The 24,513-nt window shown below is 41.0% G+C and overlaps 1 protein-coding gene across 1 annotated transcript; it reads right to left on the reverse strand.

The window, feature by feature from the left end:
• Nucleotides 1-1,302: 1,302 nt before the first annotated feature.
• On the reverse strand, nucleotides 1,303-24,024 carry LOC129707064 (lipid droplet assembly factor 1-A-like). Its single transcript, XM_055651832.1, has 5 exons — nucleotides 23,741-24,024; nucleotides 14,872-15,027; nucleotides 12,070-12,238; nucleotides 8,786-8,924; nucleotides 1,303-2,096 (listed from the first exon to the last, which is right to left on the reverse strand). Exons 2-5 carry the CDS (start codon nucleotides 14,977-14,979, stop codon nucleotides 2,009-2,011), a joined length of 504 nt encoding a protein of 167 aa, XP_055507807.1. The 5' UTR covers nucleotides 14,980-15,027; nucleotides 23,741-24,024; the 3' UTR covers nucleotides 1,303-2,008.
• Nucleotides 24,025-24,513: the final 489 nt, after the last annotated feature.

The raw sequence follows: 24,513 nt of genomic DNA on the forward strand, positions 1-24,513 counted from the left end.
CCGCTGGCAGAACCTGTATTGTTTGCAGAAAGAGTTTTAGAATCTGCAAATATATAATTTAAGCCCGGGGGAGCATTTTTATTTTTGTTATTGTTTAATAAATACCATTATTGTTTTACAAACAGATTCATGGTTGATTACGATAACATACTTCCTCCCTTGAATGACTTCGGCAGCGAGTGAAGTATGAACTGTTACATGGTTTTAAATCACAGAGCTTTAAAATCTCACGTGAGTCCGAAGTAAAATAGTAAAATAGTAAGATTAAACGAGAATTTACCAGTTCGAAGTTTGATCTGTATTTTATGAGGAGTTACGATGAGGAATTACGTGCCCTCTGCTCCCACCCTCAATTATAGAGATCATCTGGTATCTTAGTTCTCCTTTTCTTTACTATGTTTATTTCAATTATTGTGTTTCCTGTGATTCCACACCGCTGCTTTGAAGTATGTTGTGCATGCGTGCTGGACTGGTTCGTCACGTAATCCCTCATCGTAACTCCTCATAAAATACAGATCAAACTTCGAACTGGTAAGTTCTCGTTTAATCTTACTATTATTCAACATAACTTTTCATTTAAATTCCAGTCACATGCAAAACTAGCTCGTTGCTTGTCTGCATTCAGCCCCTTTTGAATATCCTTCCCATTAAACCTAATCCCTGCACTGCTACACCGTGTAAACAATTGATACCATGATAACAATCCCTAAAAAGTAAAAGCTATTATTGCATTCACATTTCTTTTGGAAAACTTACCAAAGCATGATGTAGGTCCTGGTTGCAGGGCATTTTAAGAGGTTCAAGAGTTCAAGAGAGTTTTATTGTCGTGTGTCCCTGATAGGACAATGAAATTCTTGCTTTGCTTTAGCAGACCAGAACATAGTAGGCACGAATACTGAACAGATAAGTGTGTCCATATACCATTGAATAAATATATACACACATGAATAATTAAACTGATAAAGTGCAAATAAACACATAACTCCCCTTCTCACACCGACCACTCTGTCCATTGCCAGAGTGAGTCTACACACAAACAGAAGAACAGCATTTTGTATTCCACATAGGTAGCCTACAACCCAGTGGCACAAATATTGAATTCTCAAATTTTAAGTAACCCATCCTTCTCGTTTTCCAGAGAGATTGCAAATGCTGGAATCTCAATCAACAAAAACAGTGCTGAAGGGCAGTCTCTTGTCTTTCCATGATATTTTGTTGAAAGATATTTGGAACAATGGCCAGAATCTAACTCTTTATGCTTTTATGAGTTTAATGCAACTTCAAGAACATGACAAACGATACTCGTTTTTGAAATTTTTCAAATTTAATTATAAAAAATTCTTTGCTAGAGGTAACATGAAATTCATGGTTTCAAATAAATTTTACAGTTATAGGTAAATTACTATTATTCACTCTGCAACTTTAATTCCAAGTTATATTAAAATAAAGGTTATATAAACAATAGGTTTGTTAACTATTGCATTACAAATAAACTTGAAGTATTAATGTCAGTCAAAAACATTTTATGAATTCTGCTTTTTACAGAGAATATTACAAAATGATCATAAGGCCCAATGTGAGATTAGGTACATAGAAATTGAAATGCAATCTCCACCAACTCAGAATTGCATTCCTCACTAATGTTGGATTTCTCATTCATTTTGTAGCCTCTTTAAACTAAGCAGACAACAGGACCTACTGGTCTGTACTGTACTGGTCTGGTCCCGTTTTCATCAGTTTCACCTCTTTATATATCAGTTTGCCACTTGTTTCAAACTATTGTACAGCAAATTAGTGGAATTTTTGCTACTGATTTCAATGGAATAACAGTTTAAAATATTAATATAAAGCAGCAGTATTAAACTGGACAAAAATGATAAAACTAAACATAACTGCTTGAGATGTTAACAAAATTGCAATATTATTCCAATGCATAAAGAGCCCTCTTCATAAAGAAAAATAGAATTGCTTTTCATAAATAGTTAATGCAAAAATTGTGTATTCATATCTATTCCACCTTAGTGGATTTCGATTCAGTATTGCCTGGACACATGTTTGCAGAAGGGCTGATGGTTTCTTCTTTCTTACTTGCAGTGCTTAGTAAAAAGAAAGAATATCCTTAAGTGTGCTGCTTTATACAATATAAATGCTTTATAGATAAATCTACAACATATGAATGTTTTCAGCATGAGGTATAGAACAAATCCTTATTTCCCTCAATTGCAAACATGTTGACTTTATCTCAATACTTAAAAGTTATGTTACTGTCAAAGATGATATAAAAACCAAAAAAATACTCAATGGGTCAAAAAGCATCCATGTAAAGATGATTAACATTTCTTACCTGAAGTTAACCTAAATATCAGCTTTGCCCGTTTCTGATTGATCAGCTGATTGCTTCCAGCATTTTCCCAATTAACATTGGTTATAAAAGCATAGAATTATGCAAGTTTTGAACTGAACTGAACAGTAGTATTGTTGTTAAATTCAGTAATTGCCTAATTTCTGAATTAGAATGGTGATAAAAGGCAATGTGCTATGAATTGAAGACACGTGAAACTGCAGTGCTGGTTCACAAAATAAAACACAAAGTGCTAGAGTAACTCAGTCAGGCAGTATCTCTGGAGAACAGATAGGCGATGTTTCGGGTCGGGACTTCGCCATCTCTGGATCCGAAACGTCTCCTATCCGTGTTCTCCAGCGATGCAGCCTGACCCACTGAGTTACTCCAGTACATTGTCTTTTTTTTTTACATGAATCGAATCTCACTTGGCTCATGACCTCATTGCAAACAGCTGAATGCCAGATGCAAGAAGAAGTTGCCTGCCCTTGATAGTAAGTCAGAATTTGACTGGTGGCATAGTGTCAATATGCATCAAGGGGAAAACATTTTAATGGTTAGAAAACTACTCTAGTTGATGAAAGTCAATGAACCCAGTCCTTGGACAGCACTGCAGGAGTCCCTCAGGGCAGTGTCCTGGGCCCGGCCATCTTCCGTTGCTTCATTAATGTCCCAACTTCCATTCCAAAATCAGAAGCAGGGATATTCACTGATAATTGTGAAATGCTTCATATGTGTGTCCAACAACATCTTGATATAAACTAATGTGGCAGGAAACATTTGTGCCACTATAGTATCATATGTGACCACCATCAAAAGAGTACCCAGGCACCTAGCCCTGACATTCAATGACTATCACTGTAGACTTCTCCATTATTAACTTCTTCATGCATTACAGAGCAGAAATATAGATAATAGGATGAATGTGCAATTTACAACATTGAACTCGTCATACAAAATAATTTTCAATGTATAATATTTACCTGTCCTTGCTAAAGTATTTTGGTTGTTTTTAAGCATATAAATTAGGTATTGGATCTCAATCTGACCCTAAACAGTCCCATTCAATAGATCAAATTCGGATGTCTTCTGCTTTTAAAATTAAAATTTCTGACTTTTTCTCACCCAGTCAAAGTTGTTCTTGGGATAATAGTACAAAATGGGTGGCAGTGAAATAGCAAACCTGATTTACAACCTGACTATTTTTTTCATTCTCCTGTCAAGCTGTTGGAGCCTTATATTGCTATTGACTAATAATGTAGCTGAGCAATCGTGCTGCTGCAAGATACAGTGCCCTCAATAATGTTTGGGACAAACACCCATCATTTATTTATTTGCCACTGCACGCCACAATTTGAGATTTGTAATAGAAAAATCACATGTCAGATTTTAATAGAGGCCATTTTAATATATTTTGGTTTCACCATGTAGAAATTACAGCAGTGTTTATACATAGTCCCCCCCATTTCCAGGCACCATAATGTTTGGGACACAGCAATGTCATGTAAATGAAAGTAGTCATGTTTAATATTTTGTTGCATTCCTTTGCATGCAATGACTGCTTGAAGTCTGCAATTCATGGACTTCACCAGTTGGATGTCTTCTCTGGTGATGCTCTGCCAGGCCTGTATTGCAGCCATCTTTAGCTTATGCTTGTTTAGGGTGCAAGTCTCCTTCAGTTTTCTCTTCAGCATATAAAAGGCATGCTCAATTGGGTTCAGATTGGGTGGTTGACTTGGCCACTCAAGAATTGACTATTTTTTAGCTTTGAAAAACTACTTAAATGCTTTAGCAGTATGTTTGAGATCATTGTCTTACTGTAGAATGAACTGCCAGCCAATGAGTTTTGAGGCATTTGAACTTGAGCAGATAGGGTGTGTCTATACACTTCAGAATTCATTATGCTAGTACCAGCAGCAGTTGTATCATAAATGAAGATAAGTGAGCCAGTATCTTCAGCAGCCATACATGCCCAGGCCATAACATCCCCACCACCGTGTTTCACAGATGAGGTGGTATGCTTTGGATCTTGGGCAGTTCCTTCTCTCCTCCATACTTTGCTGTTGCCATCACTCTGGTATGTTAATCTTCATCTCATCTGTCCACAAGACCTTTTACCGGAACCGTGGTTGCTCTTTGAAGTACTTCTTGGCAAACTATAAGCTGGCCATCCTATTTTTGAGTGGTTTGCATGTTGCAGTGTAGCCACTGAATTTCTGTTCATGATGTCTTCTGCAGGCAGTGGTCATTGACAAATCCACACCTGAAGAGTGTTTCTGATCTGTCTGACAGGTGTTTGGAGATTTTTCTTTATTTATTATAGAGGGAATTCTTCTGCCATCAGCTGTGGATGTCTTCCATGGCCTGCCTGTCCCTTCGCGATTAGTAAGCTCACCAGTGCTCTCTTTCGTCTTACTGATGTTCCAAACAGTTGATTTTGGTAAGCCTAAGGTTTGGCTGATGTCTCTAACAGTTTTATTCTTGTTTCTCAGTCTCATAATGGTTTCTTTGACTTTCATTGGCACAACTTTGGTCCTCATGTTGATAAACAGCAATAAAAGTTTCCAAAGGCGATGGAAAGACTGGAGGAAAGACTAGGTGCTGAGAGCTCTCTTATAGGGAGGTTTCTCGGCAGTCGGGTCACGACCCATGGCCCGTACTGTTGCTACGCTACTCCAAATGGAGTACATGCGATGAACTGCAGGTAGGCACTTACCATTGTTTCCAGCGTAGCGGGCCCGTTAAAACCCGCCGAAAATTTCACTTTTTGCGCTGTAAATAATTATGGAAATCGGGATAAACCTGTGAGACATTTAGCCTACTTCAGAATTCCAAAAGTGAGGAGAAATGATGGTAGATAGAAGCGAGAGCTGAAGGGACAACAGCAGCCAGAGTGCTTGGCAAACATTGGCCGTTTGCTCACTGCATTTCATCAACTAAGGCATTATTTGTGTTTTTTCTTGATTCCTTTGGCATCTAAAAAGTTTCAGAAGTGATAAATCTGGCTGTAAAATTTTAAAATCGCCCATGGTTCTCAAGTGGGTTTTTACATACAAAATGAAAACGCATCTGAAGAAAAATTTACAGCCAGATTTATCACTTCTGAGACTTTTTAAGATACCAAAGGAATCAAGAAAAAACACAAATAATGCCTTACTGTTGATGAAATGCAGTGAGCAAACGCGATAATTCCCAATATTTTCAATTCCAATATCTGCACGGCCAATGTTTACCAAGCACTTTAGCTGCTGTTGTCCCTCAGCTCTCTCTTCTCTATACCTTCATTTCGCTTCACTTTTGGAATTCTAAAGTTGGGTACATGTCTCTCACACTTACCCCGCCTTCCACAATTTTTTTCAGCGCAAAAATTCAACATTTTGGCGTTTTTTTAACAGGTAAGAAAGTACACGTTTCTTGCATTAATAACATATACCTGAAGTTACGGATGTCCTCCAGATGGATTGAGCGGCTCCGTGCATCAAGCCCTATGACCCAGTGACCTTACGTGGAACCCCCCTATACCTGCATTAAGGAGGCATTTAAACACACCTGAGCAATTATAAACGTCTGTGAAGCCATGTGTCCCAAACACAGCTGTAATTTCTACATGGTGAAACCAAAATGTATAAAAATACCCTTTAATAAAATCTGACAATGCACTTATTTTTTCTATTACAAATCTCAAATTGTGGAGTACAGAGGCAAATAAATAAATGATGGGTCTTTGTCCCAAACATTATGGAGGGCACAGTAAGTCCAGCAACCCGAGTTCAATTCTGACCTCTGGTGCTATGTGGAGCTCGAATGTTCTCTCTGTGACTGTATAGAAACAGAAATTAGGTGCAGGAGTAGGCCATTCGGCCCTTCGAGCCTGCACCATTCGCCATTCAATATGATCATGGCTGATCATCCAACTCAGTATCCCGTACCTGCCTTCTCTCCATACCCCTGATCCCCTTAGCCACAAGGGCCACATCTAACTCCCTCTTAAAATATAGCCAATGAACTGGCCTCAACTACCCTCGCTGGGCAGAGAGTTCCAGAGATTCACCACTCTGTATGGGTTTCCTCCAACAAACTATTTCCTGCCGCATCTCAAAGATGTACTCGAAGCTTAATTATACATTGTAAATTGCCTCCACTGAGGATGAGTGGCAGAAGAATTGTCGTAGCGGGGCATTGGGGGGGGGGGGGGGGGGGGGGGGGGGGGGGGGGAGGGGGGGGGGGGGAGGAGGTTGATGTTTGACATGTGGAAGAATCCCAGTGACAGGGAGATTTCAATTAGGGCGGCCCGCAGACAGTGACAGCGTTAATTAAACAGGTGCCGGTCGGTCCGAAGATCCAAATAACGAAAACCTCCGAATAGCGACATTGTTTCAGTCCTTGAAAAAAGGTCCTTGAAAACGTTCACGGAGGGCGGCCCGCAGAGGTGACAGCGGAACCTCCGGTCGGTCCTCGAAGAAAGGGGAACTAAATCCCCATTCATAAAAGAGAAGGTGAGGGTCTATTGCGCGGGAGGGTTAATAATTGACAATATGCTGCTGTCTGCCCTCTGAGTTAAAACGTTCCCACGGTAGACTCACGGTACACAGTGTATCGTGAGTCTTGCGTGGGAACGTTTTAACTCAGCGGGCAGGGAGCAGCAGAGATTGTCGCTCCCTTCAGTTTCACCCCACCTACACCCCTCTGCTTCCTGGCCATGTGTGTGACCCCTTCCCTCCCCTCTCCAGCTCCCCGCCCATTGCACTGGCGCGGGGGCTTTGCACTGTCTTCACGTCGGAGCTAGTGCCAGTCACCGGAGACGTCAGGACCAACGGGACACCTACCCCCAGGCCCACTGCAAGCACGGAGATCCCAGAGACCCACAGCCAGCAGCACCCCAGCCCCGCTCCAACTCCAGAGGAAAACTGCAAACTAGCGGGAGACATCGGGACCGCCAGAAGCCGCTCCCCGATGGGCCGCTACGGCGACAAGTGGCAGTTCGCCCACAGCCCGAGCTGTGCCCCCTCATCGGGACACCGACCCCCAGGCCCACTGCAAGCACGGAGATCCCAGATCAGCAACTCCAGTCCAGCCCCGTTCCAACTCCAGAGGGGCAGCTGCTGCTGGCGCGCAAGGTGCGTCTTGTTCTCGGGCTGTGGGCGAACTGCCACTTGTCGCCGTAGCGGCCCATCGGGGAGCGGATTCCTCTGGACTTGGGGGGGGGGGGGGGAGGGGGAGGGGGGTATTGTGCTGTTTGATCGCCCCCTACTATCCCGGGGACAGGGAGACAATATTCACGGACGTTCACCGAGGGCGGCCCACAGAGGTGACAGCGGAACCTCCGGTTGGTCCTCGACGAAAGGGGAACTATATCCCCATTCATAAAAGAGGGGAGGGTACATTGCGTGGGAGAGTAGGAATCCCAAGACAAAGTTGAGTGAGCGTTCACCGAGGGTGGCCCGCAGAGGTGGCAGTGGAACCTCGGGTCGGTCCCTGGAAGAAAAGGGAACTAAATCATATCGCCTACCTGGAAGAAACCGGACATTTTTCCCAGGATGTCGTCTGCACACCAAAGCTCACGTTTGGCGCCTCTGCTGCACACGGATATAAGAGTGTGAAAATGTCGCCTTAGGCCGCCTTAGGGCATGTAGCCCCGCTAGGGTGACATGAGTGCGGGAGGTGATTCAATGCTGCGGTCACATTTACAAATTCAGGAATTCATTCAACACACTGCATTTCATACAGACATTTATTCTGCAAGAAAAAAACGACACTGAAGACTCAAACACGCGACCGAGGAACTTCCGGGATCAAGGCGCAAACTCGCGACCTTGCGGATATGAGCCGGGCACTCTACCACTGAGCCAGCCATTAAAATCTACGCTAAAAAATTTCCATTCCGAAGACCGTCAAATTCCAAATTACGAAACGTGTCTGGTCCCAAGGCTGTCGGATAAAAGGTTGTGCACCTGTAGTAGAAATGGGATCAACGGGATTGCACTCGCCGCTGCTTAGACTCATTAGGTCAATTACTATCATTCTTATCATAAGGAAATATGGGAAATGAGAGATACCAAAAGGAAAATTTGACTTTGTTCCTTAGGTTTTAAGAATATATAAAAGCTGTTATAATTTTCACACTAAATATACCAGCCCTATTTCTACCAACATTAACAAAGAAATAACAATGGGAAAACATTCCTTCTTCTGGCAGAGATGTGATCTGAAAATATCAATGCATGACACCTCCAGAGAAACAAAGGGATTTTCACAACCATATTACAACTGGGTACCTGTTAAAGCCACAATGAAACATTGTAGTTGCTTAAAATTAATAGTACCCAAGAAAACCTATTTCTACAATTAGCTTAATTCTGTAATTAGTTCTCTCTTCTAATAATGAATGTTAAATTCCTTCATGAAAATGTAATGACATTTTAAATATCAATGAAATGTTCTTACCTTGCATTGTGATAATAATTCATTGTTGTGGAAAAAGTAAAATAACAAATAGCCAGAAGAGAAGAGATGGCCAATGAAATGAGAACCATCCCGCATAGAAAACAAAGGAGGACCACTCCACCAATTGACAGCATCAGGCCTGGAGCACAAGTAAAACAAATGCGAGAAACAAACTTATTTTTATCATTGCGAGCAATCAGTATTGGAGACCAAATAGATAAGGTTTTGTATTTTTCTAATTTGTAGATGTTATTACATCTAAATTATAATTTGTTATTTTTGCTAAAATATCATGCCAGTGAAATGATTAAAAAATCTTTATAAAGCTTTTAAAAATCAAAACTAGATAATTTATCGTATATGGAAAGCTGCTCTGGTGTTTGTCTCGTCAAAATATTAACATGCCACACTAGATGCTACCTTGATTGTTAAAACATACTGTGCAATAAAACACAGACTCCATATTACAATGTCTAGCTGTGAACTTGAAATGAAATAATATTGACGTTGTATCTTGGAGTTTCTACATTTCAATTAAGTTATTTACGTTTTTTATCAAAATCAATTCAAACATTTGAATCTTAACATACAATGCTAAACAATGGATGCCAAACTGCAGGAAAAATAAAACAAACATAACGAGGCTCTGCTACCAGGTATCTTCGCTTTAAGTAGTTCACGAGTGTTTTATTGTCATATGTCCCGGATGGGACAATGAAATTCTTACTTGCTGCAGCACAATTGAATATGTGAATAGTTGAAGATGGTGTGCATTTATCATGATGAAAGCTCATTCATTGCCTCAACATATACATACTGATCCATGTAAATTCCTTTGTTTTTATTGATTAAATTTCAAAACAATCACTAAATTATTAAAGAATAAAAGAACACATAGGTCTGAAAGTGATGACAAAAAAGACTACAGATGCTGGAATGTGAGCAAAATAAAACACTGCTGGACGAACCCAGTGGGTCAGGAAGGATTGGTGGACAAAGTGGATAGAAAATGTTTCAAGCCCCTTTTTCAGACCTAGGAAGTAGGGGTTGGGGGGGGGGGGGGGTGGAAGCTGGAAGAGATGGTGGCAGTACAAACCCTAGCAAGTGATAGGGGGTTTGATTCACAGATGGGTGGAGTAATTGACAAAAGGATGGAGGTGAAAAGGAGACAAAAAAGAAATTTAAATAGAAAAAGAGTGAAATGTATAGCTGGAGGGGAAGGTAAAGAGGGGGGGGAGGAAAGGGAAATGGGGAACGGGGATAGAATAGGGAAAATGAATAGGGTGATTGATAGTACAAGAAATGGATGTGCTTCAGAATGAAGGGAAGGGAAGAGAAAAGAAGGGGGGCAGGGAGGCCTTCAGTTTGTGTGTGGCCTTACTCTGGCAAATGGAGGAGAACAAGGATGGAAAGGTCAGTATGGGAAGGGGAAGGAAGTTAATATGGTTAGCAACCAGGAGATCCAGCAAGCCTTGGTGGATAGAGTGCCAGTGTTCAGCAGAACAGTCACCTAGGCTATGCTTGGCCTCGCTGATGTATAGGAGGATACATCGGTAGCACCGAATACTGTAGACAAGGTTTGAAGTGGTGAACATAAACCTTCTCACCTGGAAGGGCTGCTAGGGTCCCTAGACAGAAGAGAAGAGGGGTATGGACAAGTAGTAGATCCTCTATGGTTGCAGGGGAAATCGGTGGGATGGGGAAGAGCATTCCAAGAAGTTGCTAAAGTAATGTCTCCATTGAAAGCGTTAGGGATGGGAATATGTGGCTGGTGATGAGATCACGTTGAAGGTGGTGGAAATGGTGTATTGGATGTGGAGGCTAGTGGAGTGAAAGGCGAGGGCCAGAAGAACTCTATCCTTGTTCTGTCTGAAGGGATCGTGAATAGAATTGCAGGACATAGAGAATCACATGTAAGGGATCCATCTATGACAGCGGGGGGGGGCGGGGGGAACCGCATTTACTGAAGAAAGAGAACATCTGAAATGTCCTAGAGTGGAAAGCCTCAATTGGGAAGCAGATGTGGTGGAGACAGAGAACTTGAGAATAAAGGATGGCATCCAAGAAGCATGGTGGGAGGAGATAAAGTTAAGGTAACTGGGAATCAGTGGGTTTGTATCAGAGGTCAATACAGAGTCTGTTCTCTGTAAAGGAGACAGAGAGATCGAAAAAGGGGAGTGAGGTGTCACAGATAGTCCAAGTGAATTTGAAGGCAGGGTGGAAGTTAGTAGTAAAGTTGGTGAAATCAACAAGTTCTGCACAGGTGCAGGGGGAAACTCTGATACCGTGGAGAATGAGTTGGGGAAAGGTGCCGAGAAGCATTTGTAACAAGCTGTGTTCAACTTAACCAACAAAAAGGCAGGCATAGCTGGGGCCATGTGAGTGCCCGTGGCTACACCTTTAACGTACAGAGTGAGAAGAATCAAAAAAGTTGTTAAGAGTGAGGACACGTTTCGCCAGGTGGAGGAGAGTGGTAGTTGAGGGGAACTGATTAGGTCTCTGTTCAAGGAAGAGCTGGAGGAACTCCGCAGGTCAGGCAGCACACTGTAGAGGGATAGTCTACATTTCAGGTTGAGACCCTTCCCCAGAGAGAGTTCTGAAAGTTTATTTGTATTTGAAATGGGATGAATCATGCCAGCTTGGCAGTTAGTGGTTTTGAAGGGACCTGCTGACTTTCAACTGTTTGCATCTCAGGAAGTTTGAGGATATCCAAGATGAATTGAAAGTTGAATGTCTGACTGCAGCTGTTGAGGCCAGTCTACATTCAGCTACCAGTGAAACAGTAACAAGATGAAGTGAGGGTCCAGATATACTTTACATCCATCCCTCAACTTTACACCAGAGAAGGCACTCACATTCTGCGGCTGCCGACAATGTGGAGAAAGCAATGTGCTTAATTTATTTTAGCATTCTTAATTGTTAGTATTTATTACATACAAATTATTTTAATTGGAATAATTTCCAAATGTCTTGGTCAGAACGGTTAAAAAGTGCCTGACAGCCTGCAAGCTATTGAAGGCCATAGGGAGGTTGCAGGGTCCGATCTCAGGATACAATGCGCAAGACTGACTTACTCAAAGTGGCTGTGCCTCAAAAGACACGATCAATGTAAATGATCAACTTGTTCTGTTCCCTTATACCTGGGGAAAAAGTATGGACTGCGATCTGGCAGTGGACAAATTCCAGGGCCATTTTGTTTAAATCCATTAACCTACATGTGTGATAGTTATAAACTACTTTCACAAACAAATGTTATACAAAAAATGTTTTGGTGCTTTCAGTACCTTCCATGACAATGAAACCAATGCAGGCCAAAAGGGATGTAACAACTGCAAAGATCAGGAACAAGCCAACTGGAACAGCTGACATTATGGTAAAAACAAGCAGTAATAAGGCAAGGAAAGGATGGTCATCCAGGTACTGGCCCAAAGAGGAGTTCATGAAGGCAGCAACCTACAAATCAAACACAGCACGATAAAGTCATTGAGATTATGTTAATAGATTCCAATTTAATTTAATGTGCCAAAAAAACTGGAAACAATTTATCTCTTATTTACAAAGTGATAAAACAGACATAATAAAGATTGAAGGAAAAATGATAATTTCCCCCATTGTTTTATCCTTCCATAAATCTAATCTACATACACCACCAGAAAAGGCATTTCCCAAATTAGTTTTAAGTATTCCCCCGTTCCTTTCAGCAACTTTTCATTTTCCTGAGTATTGGTCAGCTGTGCTGAAAGGACACATTGGCATTTTACTCCCTTTTTTGTACTGTAATTTCTGAATAAATCTTGCATCAACTTTGGATCCAAGGACACATTAACATTTTACTCCCCTTTCTCTTCAATATTATATTTGAATAGACCATAACGCAATTTACTGAAGATGTGCAAAAGCAAGTCATTTTAATTCGTGGTGTACAGGCTCCAACCAATGAAAAACATCACGAAGCGGAACTCATTGGCGGAGGACCATGAATTTGAAGTGACGCCACACTATTCTAACTTAGAGTTCAGTATGACATTCCTAATTCATTTAAGCGACTTTATCCAATGAGCAGTGCAAAAGGCTTTGGTGAGAGGGCTGAGCAAAGGGTAATGGCAGCTCTGTTTTTCTTTGTCATTTTTCCTAGGTTTTTGGTGTCATAGAAATGGCAGGCAAAATCGTACGGTATCCTCCTACAGGATGTTAGAAGTCAGAGGGATTTCCAGTGCCCATGAGGACTACACCTGCAGGTGCGTATGGCCCGTGTTAAGGAACTGTAGCTGCAGTTGGATGTTCTTCCAGGGTGTGTTCCCCCTCCCATAGTAGGCTCCGGAGACGGCACCAACTCGGTCCGCTCCTGACTCCGGGCCGGGGTTAAAACTCCATGGGGTGTGGACAGGGCGGCCGACTGACATAGAGCCGCTGGAGGTGAGGGTGGGAGGTGTGTGCCGTGCCTCAGGGGGGAAGAGGGAGGGGGATTGGTGCTGGGACCACCGCCGTGTCTCACCTATCGCACCATTTGCATGGGAGAAACAAAACTTTTTTTCCCCCCCCAAAATCACCCGGCTGGTCTGTAGTTTGACAGCCCTGCTTTAAACCAATGCCCTCTAGTTCTTGAATCACATAACCTGGGAAAAAGACTATGCATTCACCTGATATTTCCCTCATGGTTTTTACTCACCTCTAAAACAATTTTTGCTTTATTTTGAACTTTCAGCACCCGCAGATTTTTGAGTGTGAGAAATTCTGTGATCAGCGTGAGAGCATGAGAATTTTGTGAAATGCGTGAGTCTCACGCTCAATGCGCATGTACAGTTTTTACGATTTTCTGCGCATGCATGGGTTTCACAATTTTTTTTAGTCGATTGACTGCCTAGCGCCTACCCCGAGTAATTACTCACGGCACATGCCTAATATGTAGGCACATGGAATGGAGGGATGTGGATTATGCACAGGTAAATAAGATGGTCTTGGCATTATGTTCGGCACAGAAATAGTTAGTCGAGTGGCTTATTCTTATGCTGTACTGTTCTATGTTCTGAACAAGTTAAATTCCAATTATTAACAAACAAAATGGTAGATTTATGTGGTACTGAATTATGACAATAAGATTTTACAGGTTTAAATTCAGCTAGAGCAAGATTGGACATACAGTATTTAAAAAAAATTACAGTTCCACAGCATCTGGTTGACTTTCACTCACAAAAGCATATTTAATTCCATTTCATATGCTTCTATATTAACACATCAGTACTAAATTAGGCCATTAGAAAATGAATGCAATGTGGTTTGTGTTTGACAATCAAATATTAATTATTTATTCATCTCTTTCAATGACCAAGTATCTACAGCAGTACTCAAGAAATGCAAGCTCTGGCATGTTCAAAACAACTTTCCATCCAGGCTACAAAACCAACTTAAAATAAAGGTAAGGTACACAAAAAAGCTGGAGAAACTCAGCAGGTGTAGCAGCATCTATGGAGCGAAGGAAATAGGCAACTTTTCGGGCCAAAACCCTTCTTCAGACTAAAATAAAGGTATATTTTTAAAGACATCTATACTCCTTAATATTACAGTATCATTTGTGTATTATTTAAAATAAAGTAATTAAAATTCTGTAATAATGAATCATCCTTTTTTACAAAAGTATTATTTGCATTCAACGGCCCTCATAACTCTAAAGCGACAATGTTTCGAATAGGAATGCCTTACAGCAAATGTTCTAATGATTGTAAATAGAATTATTGTGTTAAAATCTTGCCTTGCTAACAATTGCTTCAAAGGTTTCAAAGGCCTTTTATTGTCACGTGTACCAATTAAGGTACAGTGATATTCAAATTACCATACAGCCATACTAAAAAAAAGTAACAAGACACAAAACTACATAAAAGTTCACATAAACATCCACCACAGCAAATTCCCCACATTCCTCACTGTGATGGAAGGCAATAAAGTCTAATCTTCTTCCCTCTTTACTTGCTTACTTCATGCCATAAAATGTTCCATAGCATAATGTATTTACTATTTAGGGTGATACATGCACCATGTGCAGCTTGAACAGTCCAGAGTGATTATAACTAACATGAAAGAAACCATACCTTTGAGTTGCTGTTGATAGTGTGCATCATCGTATTAAATCGATTCTGTAGATCCTGCATTTCTCTTGATAACGGTAACCCATCAATATTTGACATTTCACCTTGCATATCATTTATTTCCAGCTGGGAGAATTGTTAAGAGATAGTCAATGTGCTCTGTTGAGAGGATTTAAAGAAAAATATACAATGATCAATCACAATTGCTGAAAATCAAATAAAATTCAGTGAAGTTACAGTTGGCTTGAAATTCACAGCTTTCGTTTTTGAAAATTTCGTACCAGTGCCACATATATAATTATCTTAGTTCTCCGACCAGTCTGTCTCCCTCTCTCCTCTCTCTCTCAATCTGAAAAGGGTCTCGACCCGAAACGTCACCCATTCCTTCTATCTAGAGATGCTGCCTGTCCCGCTGCGTTACTCCAGTCTAATGTCTACCTTTGGTGTGTCTATCTATAGTTATCACAAACTCTGGCTTGTTCAAAACAATTTCCTTGGGTATACTCACTTAGTATGTTCAAAAAAGCGATGTTTTAGATACAAGGGATATGGGGCTAATGTGGGAAGGTAGCATAGAGACATGATTATACATCATTATCATTGTTGAAAACATCAATGGGCGCAGTGCCTTACAATGCTATGTACGACAATGATCGCAACTTCTACTGTTGGCTCGCTAGGAGCTCATCTGCCCTTTGACAGGTCATGTTTTTGGTCCTGCTGTGGTTCCACAGCCCCCTCCTCACCTGGCAAACCAGGTGGGGGAGACAGTTTAGTCACCGACTATCCGACCACGGAGCAGGTAGCATGGGGTTACACCGAGATGGTCAGGTCAGGGGGGGGTTCCCCCCCGTACATGGACTCCCCATTCCTCTAGAGATTCAAGAGTGTTTTATCATATGTTCCAAAATGGAACAATGAAATTCTTACTTGCAGCAGTTTCCAACTTTGCACATTGTAATTCTGACAAGTACAATTTAGCCACCATTTTTTAAATGATGAGGTGAACAATTTCACTTTGCAAGCATTTAAGAATTGCAACTAGAGCTATGTTTCTATACTGTCAATCCTCTGAACCATTCTCTTCAGAGTGAAGCCCAGTGCAAATTGGATGAACAGCACCTCATATTTCGCTTGGGTAGTTTACACCCCAGCGGTATGAACATTGACTTCTCTAACTTCAGATAGCCCTTGCTTTCCCTCTCCATCCCCTTCCCAGTTCTCCCACTAGTCTTACTGTCTACAACTACATTCTGTCTTCGTCCCGCCCCCTTCCCTGACATCAGTCTGAAGAAGGGTCTCGACCCGAAACGTCGCCCATTCCTTCTCTCCAGAGATGCTGCCTCACCGGCTGAGTTACTCCAGCATTTTGTGTCTACCATTAAATATTATACAAATGGTTCAGTTATTTGTGCTCACAAACAGCATCATTTTTTCAAGCTTGTGTTTAAGTAGGTTAATAAAAATGAAAATTTGGAATAGTTCCAGCTGCATTTTACATCTCTTTTAAATTGTCTCTTTTTCATCCTGATGCCCTGCTTGATACCCATATTCAACATAGGATATTAAAGTTGATATATAACCTAAACTCCAATCAATTTCAAAAAGTTAAATTCTATGAATGCTTTTGAGTGCAAGAAAATCAGGGTAGAAGATTGCAACCTTCACGTGGTCCGTGCTGTTTTGACTAATGCAATCAACCCGGCATGCACAATCAAATAGAACAAGTTGCCCTACAACTTTAGGCTGTGCACGCCACATGCAAGAAGAAGAAGAAGCAAGAAAATCCAGAAACCCGATTGAAAATGCTATATTTTCAATGAGCAGGAATTGCAAAGAATGAACATGTCTAGTGAAGGTTGTCTCCCAATTACTGATTGTGGCACAGGTGCAACAGAGTAACTAGAAACTGGAGAAACAAATAGCAAAAACATTACGCCTACAATGAGTGATTTTGGTCATCATGTGAACTCCAATGACAACAGTTTTCTAGAACATATGTAAAATATTTTGTTTCAAAACCAACAAGGGAGTAGGTTGTATTAGAATTAGTGATGTGCATCAAACTCGAATAGGTATCCTGAAAGTGAAGAAACATCGTATAGACACCACAAAATAACCTGATTTGAGGAATGTAGGTTTAAAATATGGCATCTTCAATGGGTTGAGAAATAAATTAATGATATAATAATTCACCCCAGTTTACTAACGCATAAACTCACAGAAAGCACGAATACTCAAAGAAGATAGACACTAAAAGCTGGAGTAACTCAGCGGGTCAGACAGCATCTCTGGAGAAGAAATAGGTGACGTTTTGGGTCGAGACCCTTCTTCAGACTGAATCTGTGCTTCAGACTCAAAGAATCCATACATCTATCTCTAAATGTAAAAACTTCACATAAGTAGTTATGTAACAAATTACACAGGAGACACAATTAAGAATTACACAAACACAAAAAAAAGTAGGATCCAGTGGACAGTATCTTTTCAAAGCAACAGTCGGCTAATAAGTTGCTCAGATTGGAGCAGAAAGTTAGAAATGAACAGAATCTATTAAGCCAGTGAGCAAGGCTGCGGTAAATCAGGTGTCATAAACTTCGAATCGATGAAAGACAAATTAGAATATATTAATAGTAAATGTTGAGGAACTGTAATGGAACTTCTGTAAAATGACTCGAGGTTCATGAACAGAACATTTTTCAAATTAAAAAGAGGATGGAATACAAATGAGGGGGAATGTATTTTGACTCGTAGCAACCCTAAGAAGGACAGCATTTGGTTTTGTGTACTTCATCTCGGAAATAATATATTGCCTTACAGGAATAAGAATGACCAGAGGTATAGTGGGGCTAAAGATTTTTAAAGCTCCCTGTACATCAGCTTCAATGGCTCTCCCAGATCTAGGAAACCCAGTCAGTTGTAAAATAGCTGTTAAAATTAAGACAACAGCCTCTTCATCATATACAAATGAATAATCACTTCTTTTGAATGCGTTGGTCATCCATCTCTTGTACCATATCTGTAAAACTAGCAGGCAAACTCACTTGTGTTCACATTTTTTATTTTAACTTTTGACCCGACACCAACCTACCACTTTTGAGAGGCTAAGAATCAGGCCACTATTTCAGGAAATTCCACTCCATACACTCCAGAAATTAACTGTCTTTATGATATTTTCTGTATCTCAGTTTGTAAGAAAATTAAAATCTCCCATTACAGCCATTGCCTTTATTGCCTTTGCCATTGATCTCTCTATTTTCACCAAAAAAAAAGGAAACTCCAAGTTGTTCAATTACAAAATGTGTTCAATTTTCCCACATTTTATTTAATGTCAAATAGGTAAAAACAAGAAAATACATTCTGATTTGGAAGTAACTACTCAATCTGCTCACTGAAACAACACAGACAACAGACTACCCCCAAAATAATGCATTCAGTTCTATAACACTAATCCATTTCAAATGTTAATATTTGATACCTGCAATTCCGACCAGAATCATATGGTGACTTAATTACCTGTGTGTTTAGGGCTGGCCCTAGTTATAATCTCAATTTATATCACAATTCACACGATATATTGTTTTATGTATACATAAGCCCATAATTGCTTAGTGATGCAAAATTGTAATACAATCACTTAGTTCAGATTACTTTTTAATAAATAATACTTTTGCTATTTGGTTAAGGATCTTCACTGAACTATAATTATGCTCCACACATGCACAGACCAAATTTTCTATACTATTGTTCAACTAATATTTGCTCAACAAATATTTGACATTAGAATCCTTCTATTATCTATTGCAGCCACTCTGGAACATGGATAATATGTAAATCTGAAATTGATGGCAACAGCAACAAACACTTATAACCAAGAAATGGTTTCCTTGCACAAAGTAGTGCATTGTTCATGCTCTCTTAACATGCAAAGCATACCAATTTCAAATTAAGGGAGAAAATGCAAATACTAAACAGAATCTGACTGATTTGAAGACTGAAATGGGGATACCATTTCAAGTTATTAATTCAAGTTATTAATATTAAACATAAACTGCACAGATTTGCTCTTTTGATGTGTATTTAAAGCATTTATTGCTTTTAATTTAAATTTCCAGCATTATACCCATTTGGTGAAGAGCTCACATTGCGAACACCAAAGGATTGAAAACCTAGCAAAATCACCGTTTTAAGTATAGTGATAAAAAAAGATAGTCTTAAGTAAAAAGATCTGATCTAACACTCAAATAGGGTCTACATTTTTTACAGCTCTTCTGATTCATTGAGGACAAAAATAGCAGCTGAAAACAACACTTTTAGTAAACAAAATGTGTAGGAAAGAAGTACAGATGCTGGTTTAAATCGAAGATAGACACAGACTAAAGAAAGGCTTCGACCCGAAATGTCACCCATTCCTTCTCTCCAGAGATGCCTGTCCCGCTAAATTCCTCCAGTATTTTGTATCCAACACTTTTAGTAACTTTGACTTTCATTTTAGTTAGCGGGTTTAGAGCTGTTAGGCTATTGAAAATTGTTTGGAAAAAGTGTTTGAACTATACAATCACTTAATCCTTTCATGTTCCATCATAACAAAGACCTTCCCTATCCTCTATTGCTCTTTCTCAGCACATTTTACATTCTGAAGATCTTAGTTTTGAATATTTTCTTTGAACAGTCATTGTATGATCTTTTGAGCATTTCTACTGTTGTCTGCTCTTTTTATGCCAGGGAGGATGATTAAAATCAATGGGAAACAAAGACAGGAAATTTCTGTGAAGAGGGAATGGTTTGATCAGGCATGGGGAACATTTAATAACATTATCTCTCGCATAACCTTTCCAATGCAAGACATAAGCAGTATCACTCTCAGCATGCTAAAATTCCATTCACTCAGAGTATAGTAGTTGACAGGAAAACTATTTTACAATCTGCTGAAGACAGACACAAAAGGCTGGAGTAACTCAGCGAGTCAGGCAGCATCTCTGGTGGAAAGGAATAGGTGACAATTCAGGTCAAGACCCTTCTTCAGACTGAGAATCAGGAGAAAGGGGAAAGAGAGATATAGACAGAAATGAATGGAAGATATACAAAAAGCAACAATAATCAAGGAAAGGTACATAAAAAGGTGGAGAAACTCAGCAGGTGCAGCAGCATCTATGGAGCGAAGGAAAACGGCAACGTTTCAGGCCGAAACCCTTCTTCAGACCTTCCTTCTTAAACAATAATCAAGGAAATGTGGGGCACCCAATAGTGCATTGTTGGCTGTGGGATGGATGACACATGCGTATACAGACAGAGGACCTCAACAAGATGACAGTGCAACTAGTACAACCACTACAGTGGGGCGGGGGGGGAGATAGAGATCGAGACAGTGACGGGGACAGGGAGGGAGACGGAGAGAGATGCAAGGGTTACTTGAAGTTAGATAAGTCAATAGGGTAGGTATGTTGCAAAACCTACCTGAATCGTTGTTGAGAATCTGCCCCAGGCCGTGTGCGCGATTTTGGCGCTGTTTAGAGGGGGCGGGTTTAAAACGCGATTTTTACAAGGCTGTTGCAATCGAAAATATTCAGCCTAGTAAATCGTTAACGAAAAATCGCTGAAAGATCCCGTCGCAAAAGGTATTATTAGTTTTTATGGCCTTGTATAGTAGTTTAAATACTCTTATAGTAGTTTAATTAAAATCACTCTCTCAACCCCGCTCATTTTGGGACCTCACCGCGCAGCATTTGAGGGCTCCAGGGTTTCTATAAAGCGCGTTCAAACACCTTAAAGGTATGTAATTTACTGCCTTATTTTTACATTGATGTTGAAAAAATCGGAATTATTTTGAATTTAGACACCTGTAAAAATATATTTAAGTTTTCTATAGTAATTGAGTAGCTCATTTTTGGGCTAACTCTTTATATCCCGCAGTATTTTTTCTGGGCAGAATTTGATGGGCACTGAAAATCCAGCGCATTTTTAAGAACGTTATGGGCTTTTGACTGTCCATGATCACAGCTTTTTTGTTATGTCCATAGAAAATCAATAGGGAACAAGATGCTAATTTCCGAGTATGAACATGGCCATAACTTTTTTATTACTTGAGATGTGAAAGTGAATTAGGTGTCAAATTAAACTTATTTTTATGCTTTATCTGGTGGGATAAATTGCAGACTTGATTTTCTAAATCTCAAAATTTTGTAACATTGCTAAATAGGGTGATTTCACGAAAGGTCACTGGAGCATAGATCCTCACCCACGTGACCGCAAAATTTAACTGGGGTACAAAATGGACTTTCAAACCTTTACAGCTAAATTCCTTCCTAAGGCATTATTGATGTTTTGATGAAATGCAGCGAGCAAACGCGATAAATCCCGATATTTTCGATCTTTATATCTGCACGGCCAACAACTTCCGCTGTTATATTCCCTTCAGCGCTCTCTTGTCTTTACCTTCGTTTTTCTTTATCTTCTGGACTCTAAAGTAAGATAACTGTGTCTCACGGTCACCCCGACTGGCACAGTTATTTACAGCTCAAAAACGGGCCGTTTTCGCGGTTTTTAACAGGTTTGAAAGTTTGCGTTTCTAGCATCAATAACATGTACTGGAAGTGACGTTTGTACCCCAGTTAAATTTTGCGGTCACGTGGGTGAGGATCTATGATCCAGTGACCTTTCGTGAAATCACCCTATAGTTATACCGCTGGGTTGTAAGCTGCCTAAGCGAAATGGAGGTGCTGCTCCTCCAATTTACGTTTGGCCTCACTCTGACAGTGGAGGAGGCCCAGGACAGAAAGGTCAATGTTGGGAGTAACTCAGCGGAACAGGCAGCATCTCTGGAGAGAAGGAATAACCAGCATCTGCTGTCTTTCCAACATATAAGGTCTGTATGGGAATGGGAGAGGTAGTTAAAGTATTGGGCAATCTGGAGTCAAAGGGGCTGAATGAAGGTGTTCAGCGAAACGATCGCCCAGTCTGCGCTTGGTCTCGCCGATATGGGGGGTTGCACGTAAGGTCACTGGGTCATAGGGCTCGACGCACAGAGCCGCTAAATCCATCTGGAGGACATCCGTCACTTCCGGTATATGTTATTAATACAAGAAACGCGTACTTTCCTATCTGTTAAAAACTGCCAAAATGTTGAATTTTTGCGCTGAAAAAAAAATGTGGGAGTCGGGGTACGTGCGAGAGACATGTACCCAACTTTAGAATTCCAAACGTGAAGCGAAATGAAGGTATAGAGAAGCGAGAACTGAAGGGACTACAGCACTAAAGTGCTTGGTAAACATTGGCCGTACAGATAATGGAATTGAAAATATTGGGAATTATCGCGTTTGCTCACTGCATTTCATCAAGTAAGGCATTATTTGCTTTTTTTCTTGATTCCTTTGGTATCTAAAAATTCTCAGAAGTGATAAATCTGGCTGTAAATTTTTCTTCAGATGCGTTTTCATTTTGTATGTAAAAACCCACTTGGGAACCAAGGACGATTTAAAAAAATTAGAACCAGATTTATCACTTCTGAAACTTATTAGATGCCAAAGGAATCAAGAAAAAACCCAATAATGCCTTAGTTGATGAAATGCAGTGAGCAAACGGCCAATGTTCGCCAAGCACTCTGCCTGTTGTTGTCCCTTCAGCTCTCGCTTCTATCTACCGTCATTTCTCCTCACTTTTGGAATTCTGAAGTAGGCTAAATGTCTCACACGCTTATCCCGATTTCCATAATTATTTACAGCGCAAAAATTGACAATTTAAACGAGTTTTAACGGGCCCGCTACGCTGGAGACAATGGTAAGTGCCTGCAGTTCATCGTGTGTACTCCACTTGGAGTAGCGTAGCAACAGTACGGGTCATGGGTCGTGACCCGACTGCCGTGAAACCTCCCTATAGGGTGATTTCACGAAAGGTCACTGGAGCGTAGATCCGCACCCACGTGACCGAAAATCTCAAGTGGAGGACATGCTAGACATCCGGTACATGTTAGTGGATGGGAAAACACGCACTTTCCCACCCGTTAAAAACATAAAAAACGGCCAGGTTTTGATCTGCAATTTATTGTGCCAGTCGGGGTGACCGTGAGGCACAGCTACCTAGATTTCCAGTCCAAAAAAAAGATAGAATCTAAGGTAAATTAAAGAGGGAGCTGAAGGTGCCAATCCAGCAGAAGTGAACAGCGGACATTTGCCGTGGAGATTTAAAGGTCCAAAATATCGGGAATTATCGCGTTTGCTCGCTGAATTTCATCAAAAGTAAGTCAATAATGCCTTACTTTTGATGAAGGTGGGAAAGTGCATGTTTTCCCATCCACTAACATGTACCGGATGTCTAGCATGTCCTCCACTTGAGATTTTCGGTCACGTGGGTGCGGATCTACGCTCCAGTGACCTTTCGTGAAATCACCCTATATAGTAGTCCACACTTGGAACCGCAGATACAATAGATGAAGGTACACAAAAATGCTGGAAAAACTCAGCGGGTGCAGCAGCATCTAAGGAGCGAAGGAAGTAGGCAACGTTTCGGGCCGAAACCCTTCTTCAGATACAATAGATGAGGTTGGAGGAGGTTACCGTTTTTGTTTTAATTTAATTTTCTGAAATCTGTACTGTATAATGTGAATTTCAAAAGCCTTCCGTAAATCATGTTATGGTGACTATAATAATTTGTAATGTACTGTAAGTGACAAACAAGCCCATTCCCCAGCATAGCAACAGGGAGCAATGGCCATCCCCGGGCCCTGCCTAGCAACGAATCCAGACTTTCCTCCAGAGCTGGAGCGACGTGGATCGGCGCCGGGACCCGCACGGCATCCAGTCCACGGCCTGCTGGTCCGCTGGAGGCAATGTGGCCGCCGCTGTGAGCCTGCTTCTTTCTCTCTGCCGGCACCCACCTGCTGATCAGATGAGTTGCTTCCCCGGCCGCCGCCGCCGTCGTCTCGCCCAAGGTCAGCCTCCTCTGCTCGGCCTCGCTCCTAGTTTTCTTCCACCCTCCGAGCAGCGCCGTTGCTCACGCCTCAGATTCCCCCTTGTTGGTTTATTTTCTGTACAATTTGCCCCTGAAATCGCGCAATTAATCAAACTCCGGAAAGGCTGCAAGTTGTTCCGGATTCCCTGTTTACTGATGAACGCCTGAGACATCAGAGAGCACATGACGTGGGGTAGAGGCTGAGCCACTTGTGGTTGGTGCTTGTGATGCCGTTTCCACCCTCCCTGGATTATTTAAATTTATTTTTAGCCATCTCCGAAACAAGGGGATGTACTTGGTCTTTTTTATTTACTGATATTTGAACATCAATTTTCAGGGACATCAATTGTAATCTGCCACAATTTAATCTAATTTGTAATCTTGAAAGAGCTCTAATATATGGCACAGAAACTGGCCCAACCAGCCCATGTCAGTGTCAATCTTCCACTTGACCCACATTCATTTTCTAAATCCTACAATATAATCTGCGAATCCCATCTCCAATGTTTGTCAGGCCTCCCATTAACTGCATCTATACAATTTGCTGGAGTGACTCAGCGGGACGGGCAGCATCTCAGGAGAGATCTCTGGACATTTCGGGTCGAGACCCTTCTTCAGACTGAGAGTCAGGGGAGAGGGAGACTAGAGATATGGAAGGGTGAGGTGTGAAAACGACAGGTCATAACACAATGATAGGGA

Source organism: Leucoraja erinacea, chromosome 20 (genome assembly GCF_028641065.1).
Source record: "Leucoraja erinacea ecotype New England chromosome 20, Leri_hhj_1, whole genome shotgun sequence".
In the NCBI taxonomy this organism is placed as follows: Eukaryota; Metazoa; Chordata; class Chondrichthyes; order Rajiformes; family Rajidae; genus Leucoraja; species Leucoraja erinaceus.

What these genes read in the sequence shown, in the direction of transcription:
- LOC129707064 (XM_055651832.1), bottom strand. Translation starts at nt 14,979, where the DNA reads ATGCAAGGTGAAATGTCAAATATTGATGGGTTACCGTTATCAAGAGAA. An exon ending in CTATCAACAGCAACTCAAAG is followed by an intron (nt 12,239 to 14,871) that starts GTATGGTTTCTT and finishes TTTGATTTGTAG; the next exon opens with GTTGCTGCCTTCATGAACTC. An exon ending in TGGTTTCATTGTCATGGAAG is followed by an intron (nt 8,925 to 12,069) that starts GTACTGAAAGCA and finishes CTTGTGCTCCAG; the next exon opens with GCCTGATGCTGTCAATTGGT.